At 42.4% G+C, this 14,022-nt stretch overlaps 1 protein-coding gene across 3 annotated transcripts in view; it reads right to left on the bottom strand.

Moving 5' to 3' along the window:
- Positions 1-8,086: 8,086 nt before the first annotated feature.
- gprin2 (G protein regulated inducer of neurite outgrowth 2) overlaps positions 8,087-14,022 on the bottom strand; it is a 96,899-nt gene continuing 90,963 nt past the window's right edge. For all 3 annotated transcript variants that reach the window (XM_008114461.3, XM_008114460.3, XM_003223260.4), the window contains exon 2: positions 8,087-11,226. In XM_008114461.3, coding sequence (XP_008112668.2) covers positions 9,437-11,212 — 1,776 coding nt within the window. In that variant the 5' untranslated portion in view covers positions 11,213-11,226 and the 3' untranslated portion in view covers positions 8,087-9,436. The remainder of the gene's footprint in view (positions 11,227-14,022) is intronic.

The following is a 14,022-nucleotide window of genomic DNA, read 5'->3' as shown; positions in this document are numbered from 1 at the left end:
ATGCAGGTGGCTAATAGGAACAGCTATGTATAATGCAGGAACAGCATCCTATTGTTTGATGCCACAAGTTCACAACCAAATCTGTCTGGACAGATGGCCAATAATGTGTCAATAATGACAAGGTTCTGTTCCTGTTTTGAAAGTGTGTGTTCCTGTTTCATTGTGCAGTGCTGACTTGGGCATAAGTGGTCCTACCCCATTAGGTTTGTTTGTGTGGCAGATACTTCATGAAACATCTGGAGGACACAGGACACAGGACAAAGAATGGAACTTTTGTGGAGATCCGTATATCCGTATATCCGCATATCCGCATCCCAGGGCTTAAAAGAAAGCTGTCAAGGTTTCTGGAAGAAGTCCCCTGGTGTCCATCTTGGGAGCCTCTAAATCTCGGAACAAAGCAGCAAGTCTGGACAACGGAGGCAGAAATCCCAGGATCAACAGATTTGTATGTGGATCCCTTCTGAAGTCTTGGGATTTTTTGCCCCTGTTTTAAACCTGTGATTTAGTGCTCTCTCCCCTGTTTTAAACCCGTGATTTAGTGCTGTCTGGAAGCGCCCTAAATTCCTCTCTCCCCACCTCATTATGGTCTTCACATATTATTATTCTTTTACTTTCCTCTTGAAATTTATTTTAAGAGACTAATCATATCACTGTTTATTCTTGGTAGATTAATTGTAGAACTTTACAGAAATACTGGACTTCCACCAGGCGAACACTAGGTGGAGTGAGAAACCTTCTTGGAGTCTACAGGAGGCAATTTAATTTACTGGCTGCTCTTGACCCAGATTCATTAAATTACGCCGTCTTTAATGGGGCAGAGGGAGGAGATAACATCACAGCTTGATCATGGAGCTGAACAGGCTGACATAATTGGTGATAAGTTGGTCACAGGGCCAGCTTTTACTTCTAAATCAACCCAATCTGTGATCCAATTCATTGGCTTTCATTCTGCAGTTCTATTTTCTTTGGTGTCATTTTTTTCCTCCAAACCCTGCTTAAAGTGAAGCACACTCTGTGATCTGGTGGGAGGCCGGTAAGCAGAAAGGTGACATCTGGTTAAGTTATATATTAGTTGGGATTAATGCATCTAAAGACTCACAAGCTGCAGCTCAGGCCTTCTGCTGCCTCCTTGCATTTGTCCTTCCCTGTGTGAGTTTGGAGAGGGGAAACTGACATCTCTTATCAACTGCAGTAGGAAGGCTCTCTCTCACCCAGAGCTAGGCCACTCGTGGCTCTTGACCTGCATATGGCCCTTGGCCCAACTTCATGTGGCCCTTGGCTTGATTTCAAATGCTATTTGAAAGCAAACAGTGTACAGTGTTCCCTCACTTATTGCGGGGGTTAAGTTCCAGGACCACCTGCAATAAGTGAAAATCCGCAAAGTAGGGACACATTTTAGTAGTTACTAGCTGTGCTCAGCCACATGTTGCTGTGACGTTGTCTGGTGGTGTTGGTGAGAAATTGTTGAGGTAGTGGTGGTATTGAATGTCTGTTGTATGGTTGTCTTTATGTTTAGTATGCACACTGAAGTGGATTATATGGCAGTGTGGAGTCAAGATAATCCAGTTCAAAGCAGATAATATAAGATTCTAAATGGGTTATATAGATGTGGAAGGGCCTTGAGTCTACACTGCCATATAATCCAGTGCAAATTAGATAATCTGTGGAAGAGGCCTAAGTGAGGCCTAACTCTGCCTGTGCCCTGGGCTGAGTAGGTTGCTAGGAGACCAAGTGGGCGGAGCTTAGCCTTCTAACTGGCAGCAATTGGATAAAAACTATTATTCCTCTCCCTCTAATTAGGACTTTATTTTTCTTTTTTCTTTTTGTAGTATCAATTTAGAGCCGTGAATGATGGGTTGTGTTGTCAAATTTCGAGGTTGGGGGGCCTGTAGTTTTGTTTTGTTGGTCGCCGTGATGCCATCACTCTTTTATATATATAGATGCACCATTTTAAGTCTTTATCAACCAATTGTGTGTTGATAAATTGCCTCCTCCTCCCGTTGCCGCTTGGGCTCCTTTTCTCTCCCTTTGGCTTCGCCTTCCCCCCCTTCCTCAGGCTGTAAATTGCAATTTTTTAATGATTTATAATAGTCTTTTAGAGTTTATTGAAAAACCGCAAAACAAAGAATCCTGTATTCCAATAGGCAGAGTCATCCTAGCAGCCCTGTGAATGCGGTGAAAAGGAAACAAAGAGAGGAGGGAATGAAAGAGGGAAGAAAAAAAGGAGATTGGGAGAAAAAGAAAACATGGCAGAGATGAAGGGGGGCATGGGCTAGCAGATAACATTGAAAGATGGCTATTATCTACTCCCTTTGGGCACAGCTTAGGCATAAACCCTACTAACATTAAATTGGGGTGTTGTGTGGTTTCTGGGCTGTATGGCCATGTTCTAGCGGCAATTTCTCCTGACATTTCGCCTGCATTTGTGGCTGGCATCTGGGATCTGGGATCTGATGGTAGTAAAGCAAGTGGAATGTCCAGGGTGGAAGAAAAAACTGATGTCTGTTATCCAAATGCGAAGGGTGCAATTAGCAGGCTTGATTTACGTGTTTCAGTGGGATCCATCCATTAGCATGTGAGTAACTGAGATGATTGCATAGTCCATAGTGAGGGCATCTGCCTAGAAGTAGCCTGGACTTTGTTCTCTTTCCATTGTTATTGCCTGGAGACATCCTTAGTCTGGATGGTGTTCACTAGCTCTTGAATGCTTCTGCCTGGAGGCCTCCTATGTCTGGGTGGTGTTCATTAGTTACTGTCTTGATTCTGGTGTTTTTTAAGCTTGCTAATTGCACTCTTCACACTTGGTTAACAGGTATTGGTTCTTTCCTCCCACCCTGGACATTTCACAGGGTGTCACTGGGGGCTGCGGTGGTGCAACGCGTTAAACCACTAAACTGTTGAATCTGCTGACCTAAAGGTTGGCAGTTTGAAGCCGTGGGTCAGGGTGAGCTCCTGCTGTTAGCCCTAGCTCCTGCCAACCTTGCAATACGAAAACATGCAAATGTGAGTGGATCAATAGGTACCGCTTTGGCGGGAAGCTAATAAAGGTGCCCACGCAGGCAACATGACCAGGAGGTGTCTACGGACAACAGGTTCCTCCGCTTGGAAATGGAACAAGAGCACCTCCCCATGGCCAGAGTTGAGCACCACCTCCAGAAAGCTGGAGATGAAAGGGGAAGGCTTTACCTTTGTTCTGTGTATTTGTATGTCATTGTTATTCCACTGTATTAAAGACATTGAATGTTTGCCTATTTGTGTATGTTTTAATCTGCTCTGAGTCCCCTCGGGGAGAATATAAATAAAGTATTATTATTATTATTATTATTATTATTATTATTATTATTATTATTATTATTATTATTCATTGTATGATACAGCAAACAAGATAGATATGCTGTATTTCATATCACAAAATCACAAGTCGAACACTTCCCAAGCGTCTAGGACTGTGTGATGTATTTTCGGATGATGCGCTCAGATCCCAGTAGGGTGGCCTTTTACAGTTGGCAGATCGTAATTTTGTCAATGTCTATTGTTTCCAAATGCCGGCTGAGATATTTTGGCACGGCACCCAGTGTGCCCATCACCACCGGGACCACCTGCACTGGTTTCTGCCAGAGTCTTTGAAGTTCAATCTTGAGGTCCTGATAGCGGCTGAGTTTTTACTGTTGTTTTTCATCAATCCGACCGTCACCTGGGATGGCAACATCAATGATCTAAACCTTTTTCTTCTTTCTTTGCGTGCTCATTCTCCAATACTTTTGAGGGTTTGTGATCCCATCAGTTCTTTGCTGCTGGCAGGTGGTACTTGAGGCATAAGTTCCAATGAATCATTTGGGCCACATAGTTGTGTCTCTGTTTGTAGTCTGTCTGTGCGATTTTCTTACAGCAGCTGAGGATATGATCAATGGTTTCATCGGTTTCCTTGCACAGTCTGTATTTTGGGTCATCAGCTGATTTTTCTATCTTGGCCTTAATTGCATTTGTTCTGATGGCTTGCTCCTGAGTTGCAAGGATCAGGCCTTCTGTCTCCTTCTTCAGGGTCCCATTCATGAGCCATAGCCAGGTCTTCTCCTTATCAGCTTTTCCTTCAATTTTGTCAAGGAACTTTCCATGCAATGTTTTGTTATGCCAGTTGTCAGCTCTAGTTTGTAGTTCGGGTTTCTTGTACTGATTCTTTGTCTGCTGTGCTTCAAGGAATTTCTGATTTTTGACTTCAATCAAAGCAGGTTCTTCACTTATTATTTTTATTTTTATTTATATACTCCACTTGCTTTACCACCATCATATCATCTGAAGATGCCAGCCACAGATACAGGTGAAACATCAGGAGAAAATGCTGCTAGAACACAACAATACAACTGCGAAACTCCACAACGACCCAGTGATTCCGGCCATGAAAGCCTTCGACAGTCCTTCATTAAATTACTTCCAAAGGAATGTGACCTTGAAAGGAGGGGGGGCTTTATTCCAACTAGTACTGTCAGTCTTAATGTGGGGTTGACACTCCCTTATCGTTAGCAGGGATGTAGGCATGCAATACGAATTAGGTGAGGAGGAGTGTTCTTTACCATAGCAGACTTAATCCACCCTCTAATGGAGCAAAGGCTTCTTTCTGCTTCTGTCAGTTTTTAAAAGCCAGTCCCTAAGAATCTTGGTTGTGTTCAGACATGACCAAGACATGGATGGCCAGAATATGGAGACAAGGGGGTAGCTCTAGAGTACAAATAAGTGGCCTGCAAGTGGGACCGTAGATAGTTGAGCCGAGATAGATAGATAGGTAGGTAGAAAGATAGAGTGATATGACAAATTGATTTTTTTTAAAAATAATTTTTATTGGTTTATAAGTGTTAATACAGCGAAAGCGAGGAAAACAAAATTGGTGGGGCTAGTGCAGAGAGGTGGGGAGGGGAAAGTAGGTGAAGAGACATAAGGAGAAAAACAGGATAAAGAGAGAGAGAATATGAGAGACAAATTGATTAATAGTTTATCTATTGTGTCAGAACTGATGGACATGATAGACGTCAATCATGAATGGCCAGGGTACGGAGACAAGGGGGTAGCTCTAGAGTACAAATAACTGGCCTACAAGAGGGACCGTAGTTGAGCCAAGATAGATACATAGATAGATAGGTAGGTAGGTAGAAAGATAGAGTGATATGACAAATTGATTGATTGATTGATTGTTTATTTATCGTGTCAGAACTGATAGACATGATAGACATCAATCATGAATGGCCAGGGTATGGAGACAAAAGGATAGCTCTAGAATACAAATAAGTGGCCTACAAGTGGGACCATAGTTGAGTTGAGATAGATACATAGATAGGTAGGTAGAAAGATAGAGTGATATGACAAATTGATTGATTGATAGTTTATTCATCGTGTCAGAACTGATAGACATGATAGACGTCAATCATGAATGGCTAGGGTATGGAGACAAAGGGGTAGCTCTAGAGTACAAATAAGTGGCCTACAAGTAGGACCATAGTTGAGTCGAGATAGATACATAGATAGGTAGGTAGGTAGGTAGGAAGATAGAGTGATATGAGAAATTGATTGATTGATTGTTTATTTATTGTGTCAGAACTGATAGACATGATAGACGTCAATCATGAATGGCCAGGGTATGGAGACAAAAGGATAGCTCTAGAATAGAAATAAGTGGCCTACAAGTAGGACCATAGTTGAGTCGAGATAGATACATAGATAGGTAGGTAGGTAGAAAGATAGAGTGATATGACAAATTGATTGATTGATTGATTGATATCGTGTCAGAACTGATAGACATGATAGACGTCAATCATGAATGGCCAGGGTATGGAGACAAAGGGGCAGCTCTAGAGTACAAATAACTGGCCTACAAGAGGGACCGTAGTTGAGCCAAGATGGATACATAGATAGGTAGGTAGGTAGAAAGATAGAGTGATATGACAAATTGATTAATAGTTTATTTATTGTGTCAGAACTGATGGATATGATAGACATCAATCATGAATGGCCAGGGTACGGAGACAAGGGGGTAGCTCTAGAGTACAAATAACTGGCCTACAAGTGGGACCATTATTGAGTCAGGGAGAAACTTTCCGTGATCTGACGTGATTGCTCAGAATTAACAAAACATGAAATGCACATGTTGTGCTCCTGTACATAGAGCTCCGAAGTTGCTGTTGTTAGCAGGCCATCGGCATATAACATGCATTAGGCCAGTTGTCTCATCTGCATGCTGCTCTTCTGTCACTGAAATCACATTAAACAAACAGGTAGGGCATAGCAGAACTTGAAACAGATGTCCTATTTTGGACCAACAAATTTGACTGGAGAAAATTTGGGCAACAACTAAGCGTTCCTAATTCTAGGCTATGGTCCTGTTTTTTCCTTTCACAAGCCTGAATGGCAAGTCAAGAGTGTAGTGTCAGACGCAACTCAGGTGAGCAAGGATTTGATCCCGTTTGTCCCCAGTGCACAGATTTATCCACTGCAATGCATTAATGACACCAGTAGCATTGCCAAAACTGACAGATGCTCACCCTGCTTGTTCCCACCAGGGACAGAGAAAAGATGAAAATGTTTTTGACCTTTCCTTTCCAACCACAGTGGAACATATGGCAGTAAACATGCATGTGCTTCTTCCACAGCCTTCCTTCCCTATAATGGCACAGCCATGGTCCTTTGGACCATGGCCAACATGACTTTGCTTGCTGTTCCTACTATTCTATAATCTGGAATAGTAGGAACAGCAAAACAGAGGGAAATGGAAGAGCAGATAAACCGCTTTCACCAGTTAGTCCCAGCATGTTGAAAATGATTATTAGATCCGGTCACCCAAATGGAAACTGGTGAAGGAAAAAGTTGTCCCTGAATGCATTTTGGAAGAAATCTTCAGGTATAAAATGTTTGTCCATTTATGCAAGGCTCATCACAACTGGTTGTTTCATTTCATAGGTGTTGCTGTTAATTTAAAAGGAAAAGCATCTGATGAAACATATTGAACTGCTCGTCTTTTCTTCTCCTCCTCCTCCTTTTCTTTTCTGGTGGTGTTGCTGTCCTTTCCATGCTATTCCTGCCACTGGTACCAAGTGTTCTGTCAAATAAATGTTACAAAGGAACACTTCTATTCTGAGTGGCTGTGAGTTTTCTGGGCTGCATGGCCACGTTCCATAAGCATTCTTTCCTGACATTTTGCCTACATCTATGGCAGGCATCCTCAGAGGTAATGAGGTCTGTTATATAAACCTCACTTGCATCGTTTCTATCTGTGGAAGGTCCAGGGTGGGAGAAAGAATTCTTGCCTGCTTGAGGCAAGTGTGAATGGTGCAATTGGCCACCTTGATTAGCCAATCAGGTTCAAGGTCCGGCTGCTTACTGCCTGGGGCATCCTTTGTTGGGAGGTGTTAGCTGCCCCTGATTGATTCATGTCTGGAATTCCCCTGCTTTTTTAGTGTTGTTCTTTATTTACTGTCCTGATTTTAGAATTTTTTTTAATACTGGTAGCCAGAGTGTGTTCATTTTCATGGTTTCCTCTTTTCGGTTGAAATTGTTCACATGCTTGTGGATTTCAATGGCTTCGCTGTGAAGTCTGACATGGTAGTTGTCAGACCACACAGAGTGAACATACCACAAATATATAAACCCCACTTGACTAGTTTCCAGCATACTTCATTACTTCTGAAGATGCCTGCCATAGATGCAGGCAAAACGTCAGGAAAGAATGCTTCTGGAACATGGCCATACAGCCTGGAAAACTCACAGTAACCCCGTGATTCCGGCCATGAAAGCCTTTGACAACACATGAGGCAAGAGTTCTTTCTCCCACCCTGGACATTATTCCATAGATATATTAACCCACTTGTCTGGTTTCCAATAGACCTCACAACCTCTGAGAATGCCTGCTATAGATGTGGGCGAAACGTCAGGACAGAATGCTTCTGGGACATGGCCATACAGCCTGGAAAACTCACAGCAACCCAGTTATTCCGGTCATGGAAGGCTTCGACAACACAGTTTTGTTCTGTTAACTTATCTTCATTTTTCAGACACATATTGTTTATGCAACACAAACTTAAAGACCTACAGTACACAAAACAAAGGAAAATCTATTTTATTTGTTTGTGAGCAAGATGCTGGATGCATTTTCTTGTTCTGCTTCCTCATCAGTAGGTTCCTGTTTTTGTCCAGTGAACAGCAGCTCAAGAGAATAGTTACATTTAATGCCAGGAAAACCAAAATGATAGATTAAGCCAAAGATAAACATTCATAGTAAATCAGACATTCGTGACTCATGAAAGCATCTCTGGAAACATTGTTCATTTGTGTCTTGGTAACAGTGCAAGCACTGAGTCCCATGGGTATTTTGAATGTAATTCCTCACAGTGAAAGAAGGTCCAGGCAATGTTCTGCCAAAGTGCCATGTCCACAGAACTATGCAATGATTTGCATCTAGTCTAGAGGAAAGACAGATTGATGGTACACAGCAGTTTAATTCAATAAACTATCTGATAATAAGGATACTTTCTGATGATGCCATTTGCATCTGTGTAAAAAGTATAAAACGTATTTCAAGTCTAGCATTGAAAACTACATGCATAGTAAAACAAAATGTAGAGATCAAAGAGTAACACTAATGGATAAACAAATGAATATTTTCCATTTAAAAAATAATAATTCTGCAATCAATTGATATTCAGAGAAGGACAATGACAGATCCCAAAGTGTCAGTTATTTCAAAGAAGTAAAAGTATTTCTTATTCAAAAGTAAATCATAATAATACCATGTTTAAGATTCAAGTGTCTACAATCAACATTTGTTTGGTTTTTTTTTTAAGTTTATATTCCTGCTTTTTGAGAGTAAATCAGCTGGCTACTCAAAATTAGGAGTTGGTGCCATTCTGATTTACTTTCGTGCAAGAAAGGACAGCTAATGTATATTGAACTACTTCAGAAAATAGCGTTTTGTCACTTTATGTAATTTTCATCAAAAAATTAGCTGCCTTTCCAAAGGTCAAAGTGGTGTTGATTAAACCTCAAATACAGTAAAATACCAGACATACAAACACAAAGAAAATAGTTAAAATAGAAGTCTATAGATAGTAAACAGCCTGTTCAAAAGTCAGAGGGAAGAGGGATGCCCTATAACTAGGTCTGTGCAATTAATTGATTTGGCCCTAAATTAAATCAGACCTTTATGACCAAATTGGATCTGAATCAGATCAGGTTCAACTGGATCCAGAGTGAGCAGTTTTTAAAGCCCAACCGAGCTAAAATGTGAAGTGAAACAGTCCAAAATTCAACTACACATTTCTAAGTAAAGTAACCTTTTAAGGATATGTACTTTAAAAAAAACTTCTTGTGACCTCTGACTTGCAGAGCTGTTTTAAATCAGTTCAGTTTCCAACTCTGTGCTGGCTTCATAGGTCTGCAAGTTACCTAGGAAAGTTTATTCCTCTGCTGTGCTGGAACGGACACAGCAGCTTGAAGGTTTTAGACAATGCAGCATTGTTCTGAAAGTCATTTTCTTTTCTTCTTTCTCTGGCAGTTCCTCTGTAGTTTTCCTAGAGATGGCAAGCTCCGGTTCTGTCTGGAATTGTTCTATCTGAATCTCAAGATGTTTCTGAATGGCCAGCCCAAGAACTTCAGGATCCACAGCAGCACCATAGACCTCCCAAGTCATGCCTGAATCGTCCCACCTCACTTCCCTCACTGGAGACTTTTCACCCTCTGCCTCTGGTTCCAGGTTAACTTCAGGGAACACATGTGGGTAGTCTTCTGTAGCAACAGAGGGGCTTGTGGCCACGGATTTACACTCCCTTGTTGGGAGGGTCTGTACCTCTACATCTTTGCATCCCAGGAGAGGTTGCAGTCCCTGGGTGAGATCATTCATGGAGGTCATCGTCCATGTGTCCTTAGTCTTCATGACCGTATGAACGCCATCTTGGTGGTTATTCAACACCACGTACATTGTCTTCATTTCCTCATGGCCCCTCTTTGGTTGTACACAAGGCTGGGCATGTAATATGTGCTCTCCACGTATGTTACAACAACGCAATATGCGTTTTGCATCCAGACCTGACTCACTCACAGATGTCACCAGTTTTGGAAAGGTTGATGGTTCAGTAGCAGGCAAAGTTGGACAATACTCAGGGTGGACTTGTTCTTTCCCTGATTCGCTCACTGAGCAGACCAACCTTGGGATGAACTGAACAGAAGATATTGGCAAGGAATGGCAATAGGCTGGGAGAGTACCTTCTACCTTCATCGCAGAATCCTGTCTTATGTTGTAGGGAAAGGTATTGTTATGAATCGCCATCATGCCAGGAGGGTACATACCTGTTGAAAAGTTACTATACATAAGTCCGCCCTGAGCATACATTGCTCTATTTGAGAAGTTATCTCCAGGCATATGTGACCCAAGATAATTTGGATAATATGCCCCTGGATCTGGAAAAACTGTAACATTATGTGCTAAAGCACCGTTGTCAAAGATATTGGTTGGCACACTTTGGTCTCTGGGTGAATTGGGGCCCTGGGTCAAGTGGCTCTGAAAATCTGGGGCATTTTCACATGTGTCGGATCCATATCTCGATCTTGGAAATGCTGTATTGCCTGGAGAAGTACTGTAACCACTGTTGGAACTCATAGCAGAATAAGTAGCACTTGTCTCTATCTGGGGGGCAGAACTCGGTTGTTTGCAGCTGCATGTCAGGTCAGAAAGGCTTCTCTGTACTGCAGCTGCCGGCCCATCCATTGTGCTCCCACGCTGCAATTGTGCATGCCATGTTGAAGACACATTCTCGACAGTGTTGCTCTTGGTGTGTGGTTTGGTGCCCAAGCCTTCTCCAGAGGCTGGGGACTGGTCAACACCCAGGAAATGGCTAGTATTTTTTGTGACACTCGGAGTGCTATCACTTGGCGACAAGCTGCTTGCAGTTCGGATAGTGGAAGCCATTTCTGAATGGGTGGAAGACCAATTGGAGCTAGGTGTGCTTCGAACATCCCCTTCTTTTCCCTGGGCTTGGCAGGCAGAACTGCTCAGGCTCTTTCGGAGCTCCTGTTTGCTGCTGCGTCTCTCCTCAGAACCCATTCGCCCAATGCTGGCCAGATTGGAAGAGCTCTTGGAAAGCGGCTGGTAGTTGAGACTCAGAGTACTATTGCAGACTGAGTTTAAAGTTTCCTGATGGGAATGGGCATGAAGCTGGTGACTGTTGGTGGCCATGACAAGTGGAAGTTCTGTGGGAAGGAAAAGCAGACAATTAAAAACCATCCATATTTTCAAAAACTTTTGTCACATTCTAAAAGGAATGCATATCTTTGAATATCACAGCTCAGACCTGTAGTGCCCTTTGGCCATTTTCTCCAAATTCTACTGGAGAAAAATGGTACAGTAGAGTCTCACTTATCCAACACTCGCTTATCCAACGTTCTGGATTATCCAATGCATTTTTGTAGTCAATGTTTTCAATACATCGTGATATTTTGGTGCTAAATTTGTAAATACAGTAATTACTACATAGCATTACTGTGTATCGAACTACTTTTTCTGTCAAATTTGTTGTATAACATGATGTTTTGGTGCTTAATTTGTAAAATCATAACCTAATTTGATGTTTAATAGGCTTTTCCTTAATGCCTCCTTATTATCCAACATATTCGCTTATCCAACATTCTGCCGGCCCGTTTATGTTGGATAAGTGAGACTCTACTGTACTTAAGTTTGTGAAATCTCAGGGTTTGAGCAGCATTTCAGTTTTTTTCTTATAGCCTCTATTTGTCTTCACTATTTTGATCTCTACACACAGCGCTTTCCTGCTACTGTGTATTACTTTTTTAGGTACTGTTCTATTATTATAGGAGCCCCGGTGGCGAAGTGCATTAAAGCACTGAGCTGGAGACCGAAAGGTCCCAGGTTCAAATCCCGGGAGCGGCGGGAGTGGCCACTGTTAGCTCCAGCTCCTGCCAACCTAGCAGTTCGAAAACATGCCAATGTGAGTAGATCAATAGGTACCGCTCTGGCGGGAAGTTAATGGCGCGCCATGCAGTCATGCCGGCCACATGACCTTGGAGGTGTCTATGGACAACGCCGGCTCTTCGGCTTAGAAATGGAGATGAGCACCAACCCCCAGAGTCAGACATGACTGGACTTAATGTCAAGGGAAACCTTTACCTTTACCTTTACTCTATTATCCGGATGGAGGCCACTAGGGGGCACTGGAGAGAGGAGGATAGTCCATTTTATGAGGGTGGACAGTGGGTTGAAGGAACAAAACCATTTCCCCCAGTTTCCTGTTATTCCCCCCCCCCCCCCCCCCGCCATGTCCCCATCGTGGGAAACAACCTTCATTTATGGTATGGAAAGGGGGGGAGGGGGAATAACCAGGAAAAATGAAGGAAATGGTTTTCCTCCTTCAACATCCCCCTGTAAAATGGACTATCCTTCACTCTCTAGTGCCCCCTTTTGGCCTCTGCCCAGATAATGGAACAGTACTTTTTTTTGTTTAAAAAGGGATCAATATTCTTTGTTTTGCAGGTTTTAAAATTGTTTCCTGTGAGTGCTACATTGTGAGTTTTAGAAGTCAAAAACATTCTAAATAAACACATTGTAGATAAACATTTAAAAAATACAAATAATTTGAGGAATAGTTACAAAAACAGTCTGACCTACAGTACATGCGTTCATTAAATTGGAAGGCCCAGAACTTCAAAATAAAGTCAGGCAGCCCTTCAGACAATCCTTCTAGAGTTAATGTATATTGTCCCTGCCCCACACCTGGCCCATTTTGGCAGAGACAGTTCTGAATAATCTCCCGTATTGTCAGAGTATTTGCAGCGCAGCAGTAGTTGGATGGAAGCAGTAGAGCGCAGAACGAAGAGACACTCAGAGACGTTGCTAAAACTATTTACAAAGTTTTACTGTATGCAGCAGTAATCAACACAAACAGACTTGCAGATGACAGACGAACACAGGACTGTTCTGTTCTCCAACAGAACTTGACTCGAACTCTAGGCAGACAGAACTCAACTGAACTGACGCAATCGTTATGCACAAACACTTGTGTCTGGATACTCCCTAGTTCCAGCCACACATCAAGGTCATCATAGCTTCTTGGCAATTAACTCTTTCCACGCTATGGTACATTCTGGATGATGCAATCAGTTGCAATACAAGCATGGCACAAATTGCATTTAAACACTATCAATACACAAATCCCACATTAACATGTATGTGTGTGTGTGTGTTGACAAACAGTTGTGTGGACCAAGGAGTAATATAACCTAGACCAGTGGTTCTCAATCTGTGGGTCCCCAGATGTTTTGGCCTTCAACTCTCAGAAATCCTAACAGCTGGTAAACTGGCTGGGATTTCTGGGAGTTGTCAGCCAAAACATCTAGGGACCTACAGGTTGAGAACTACTGACCTAGACTGTACTCAAGACCAAATCTTGTCCTGTGTTATTTTTTACTCTGCCTCCCACACTGCAATAGTATCTTGATGTATCCTACCAGAACATGTTCTTTCCTTCACCCCCCAAGTCAGTGATAGGGATGATGAGGCCCTTCAGATGTTGGATTGCAGATCTCAGCAGCCACAGCTAGCATAGCCAATGGTGAGTTACTCTACAATAACCTTTCCATGACTATATGATTTTTACTACAGGAAAGGAGATTCTGCCTGAATATTAGGAAGAACTTCCTCACTGTGAGAGCTGTTCAGCAGTGAAACTCTCTGCCCCAGAGTGTGGTGGAGGGTCCTTCTTTTAAGCAGAGGCTATATGGCCATCTGTCGGGGGTGCTTTGAATGCAATTTTTCTGCTTCTTGGAAGGGGGTTGGACTAGATGGCCCACGAAGTCTCTTCCAACTCCACGATTCTATGATTCTATACCCCTGCTCCAAGATCTATCAGTTATTCTGAAACCATTTGTAATGCAAATCTTTTGCCAAATCCTGGAACCTGGTCCAGGTGTTGTAGCAGAAGACTTCATTTCAGTGGCATTATTATCCAGCACTTACGTTAATTTTACCCCTTA

This window comes from Anolis carolinensis, chromosome 3, assembly GCF_035594765.1.
Source record: "Anolis carolinensis isolate JA03-04 chromosome 3, rAnoCar3.1.pri, whole genome shotgun sequence".
NCBI lineage: Eukaryota > Metazoa > Chordata > Lepidosauria > Squamata > Dactyloidae > Anolis > Anolis carolinensis.
Note: the sequence above shows the minus strand (reverse complement) of the source record. Positions and strands in the feature narration are given on the sequence as shown.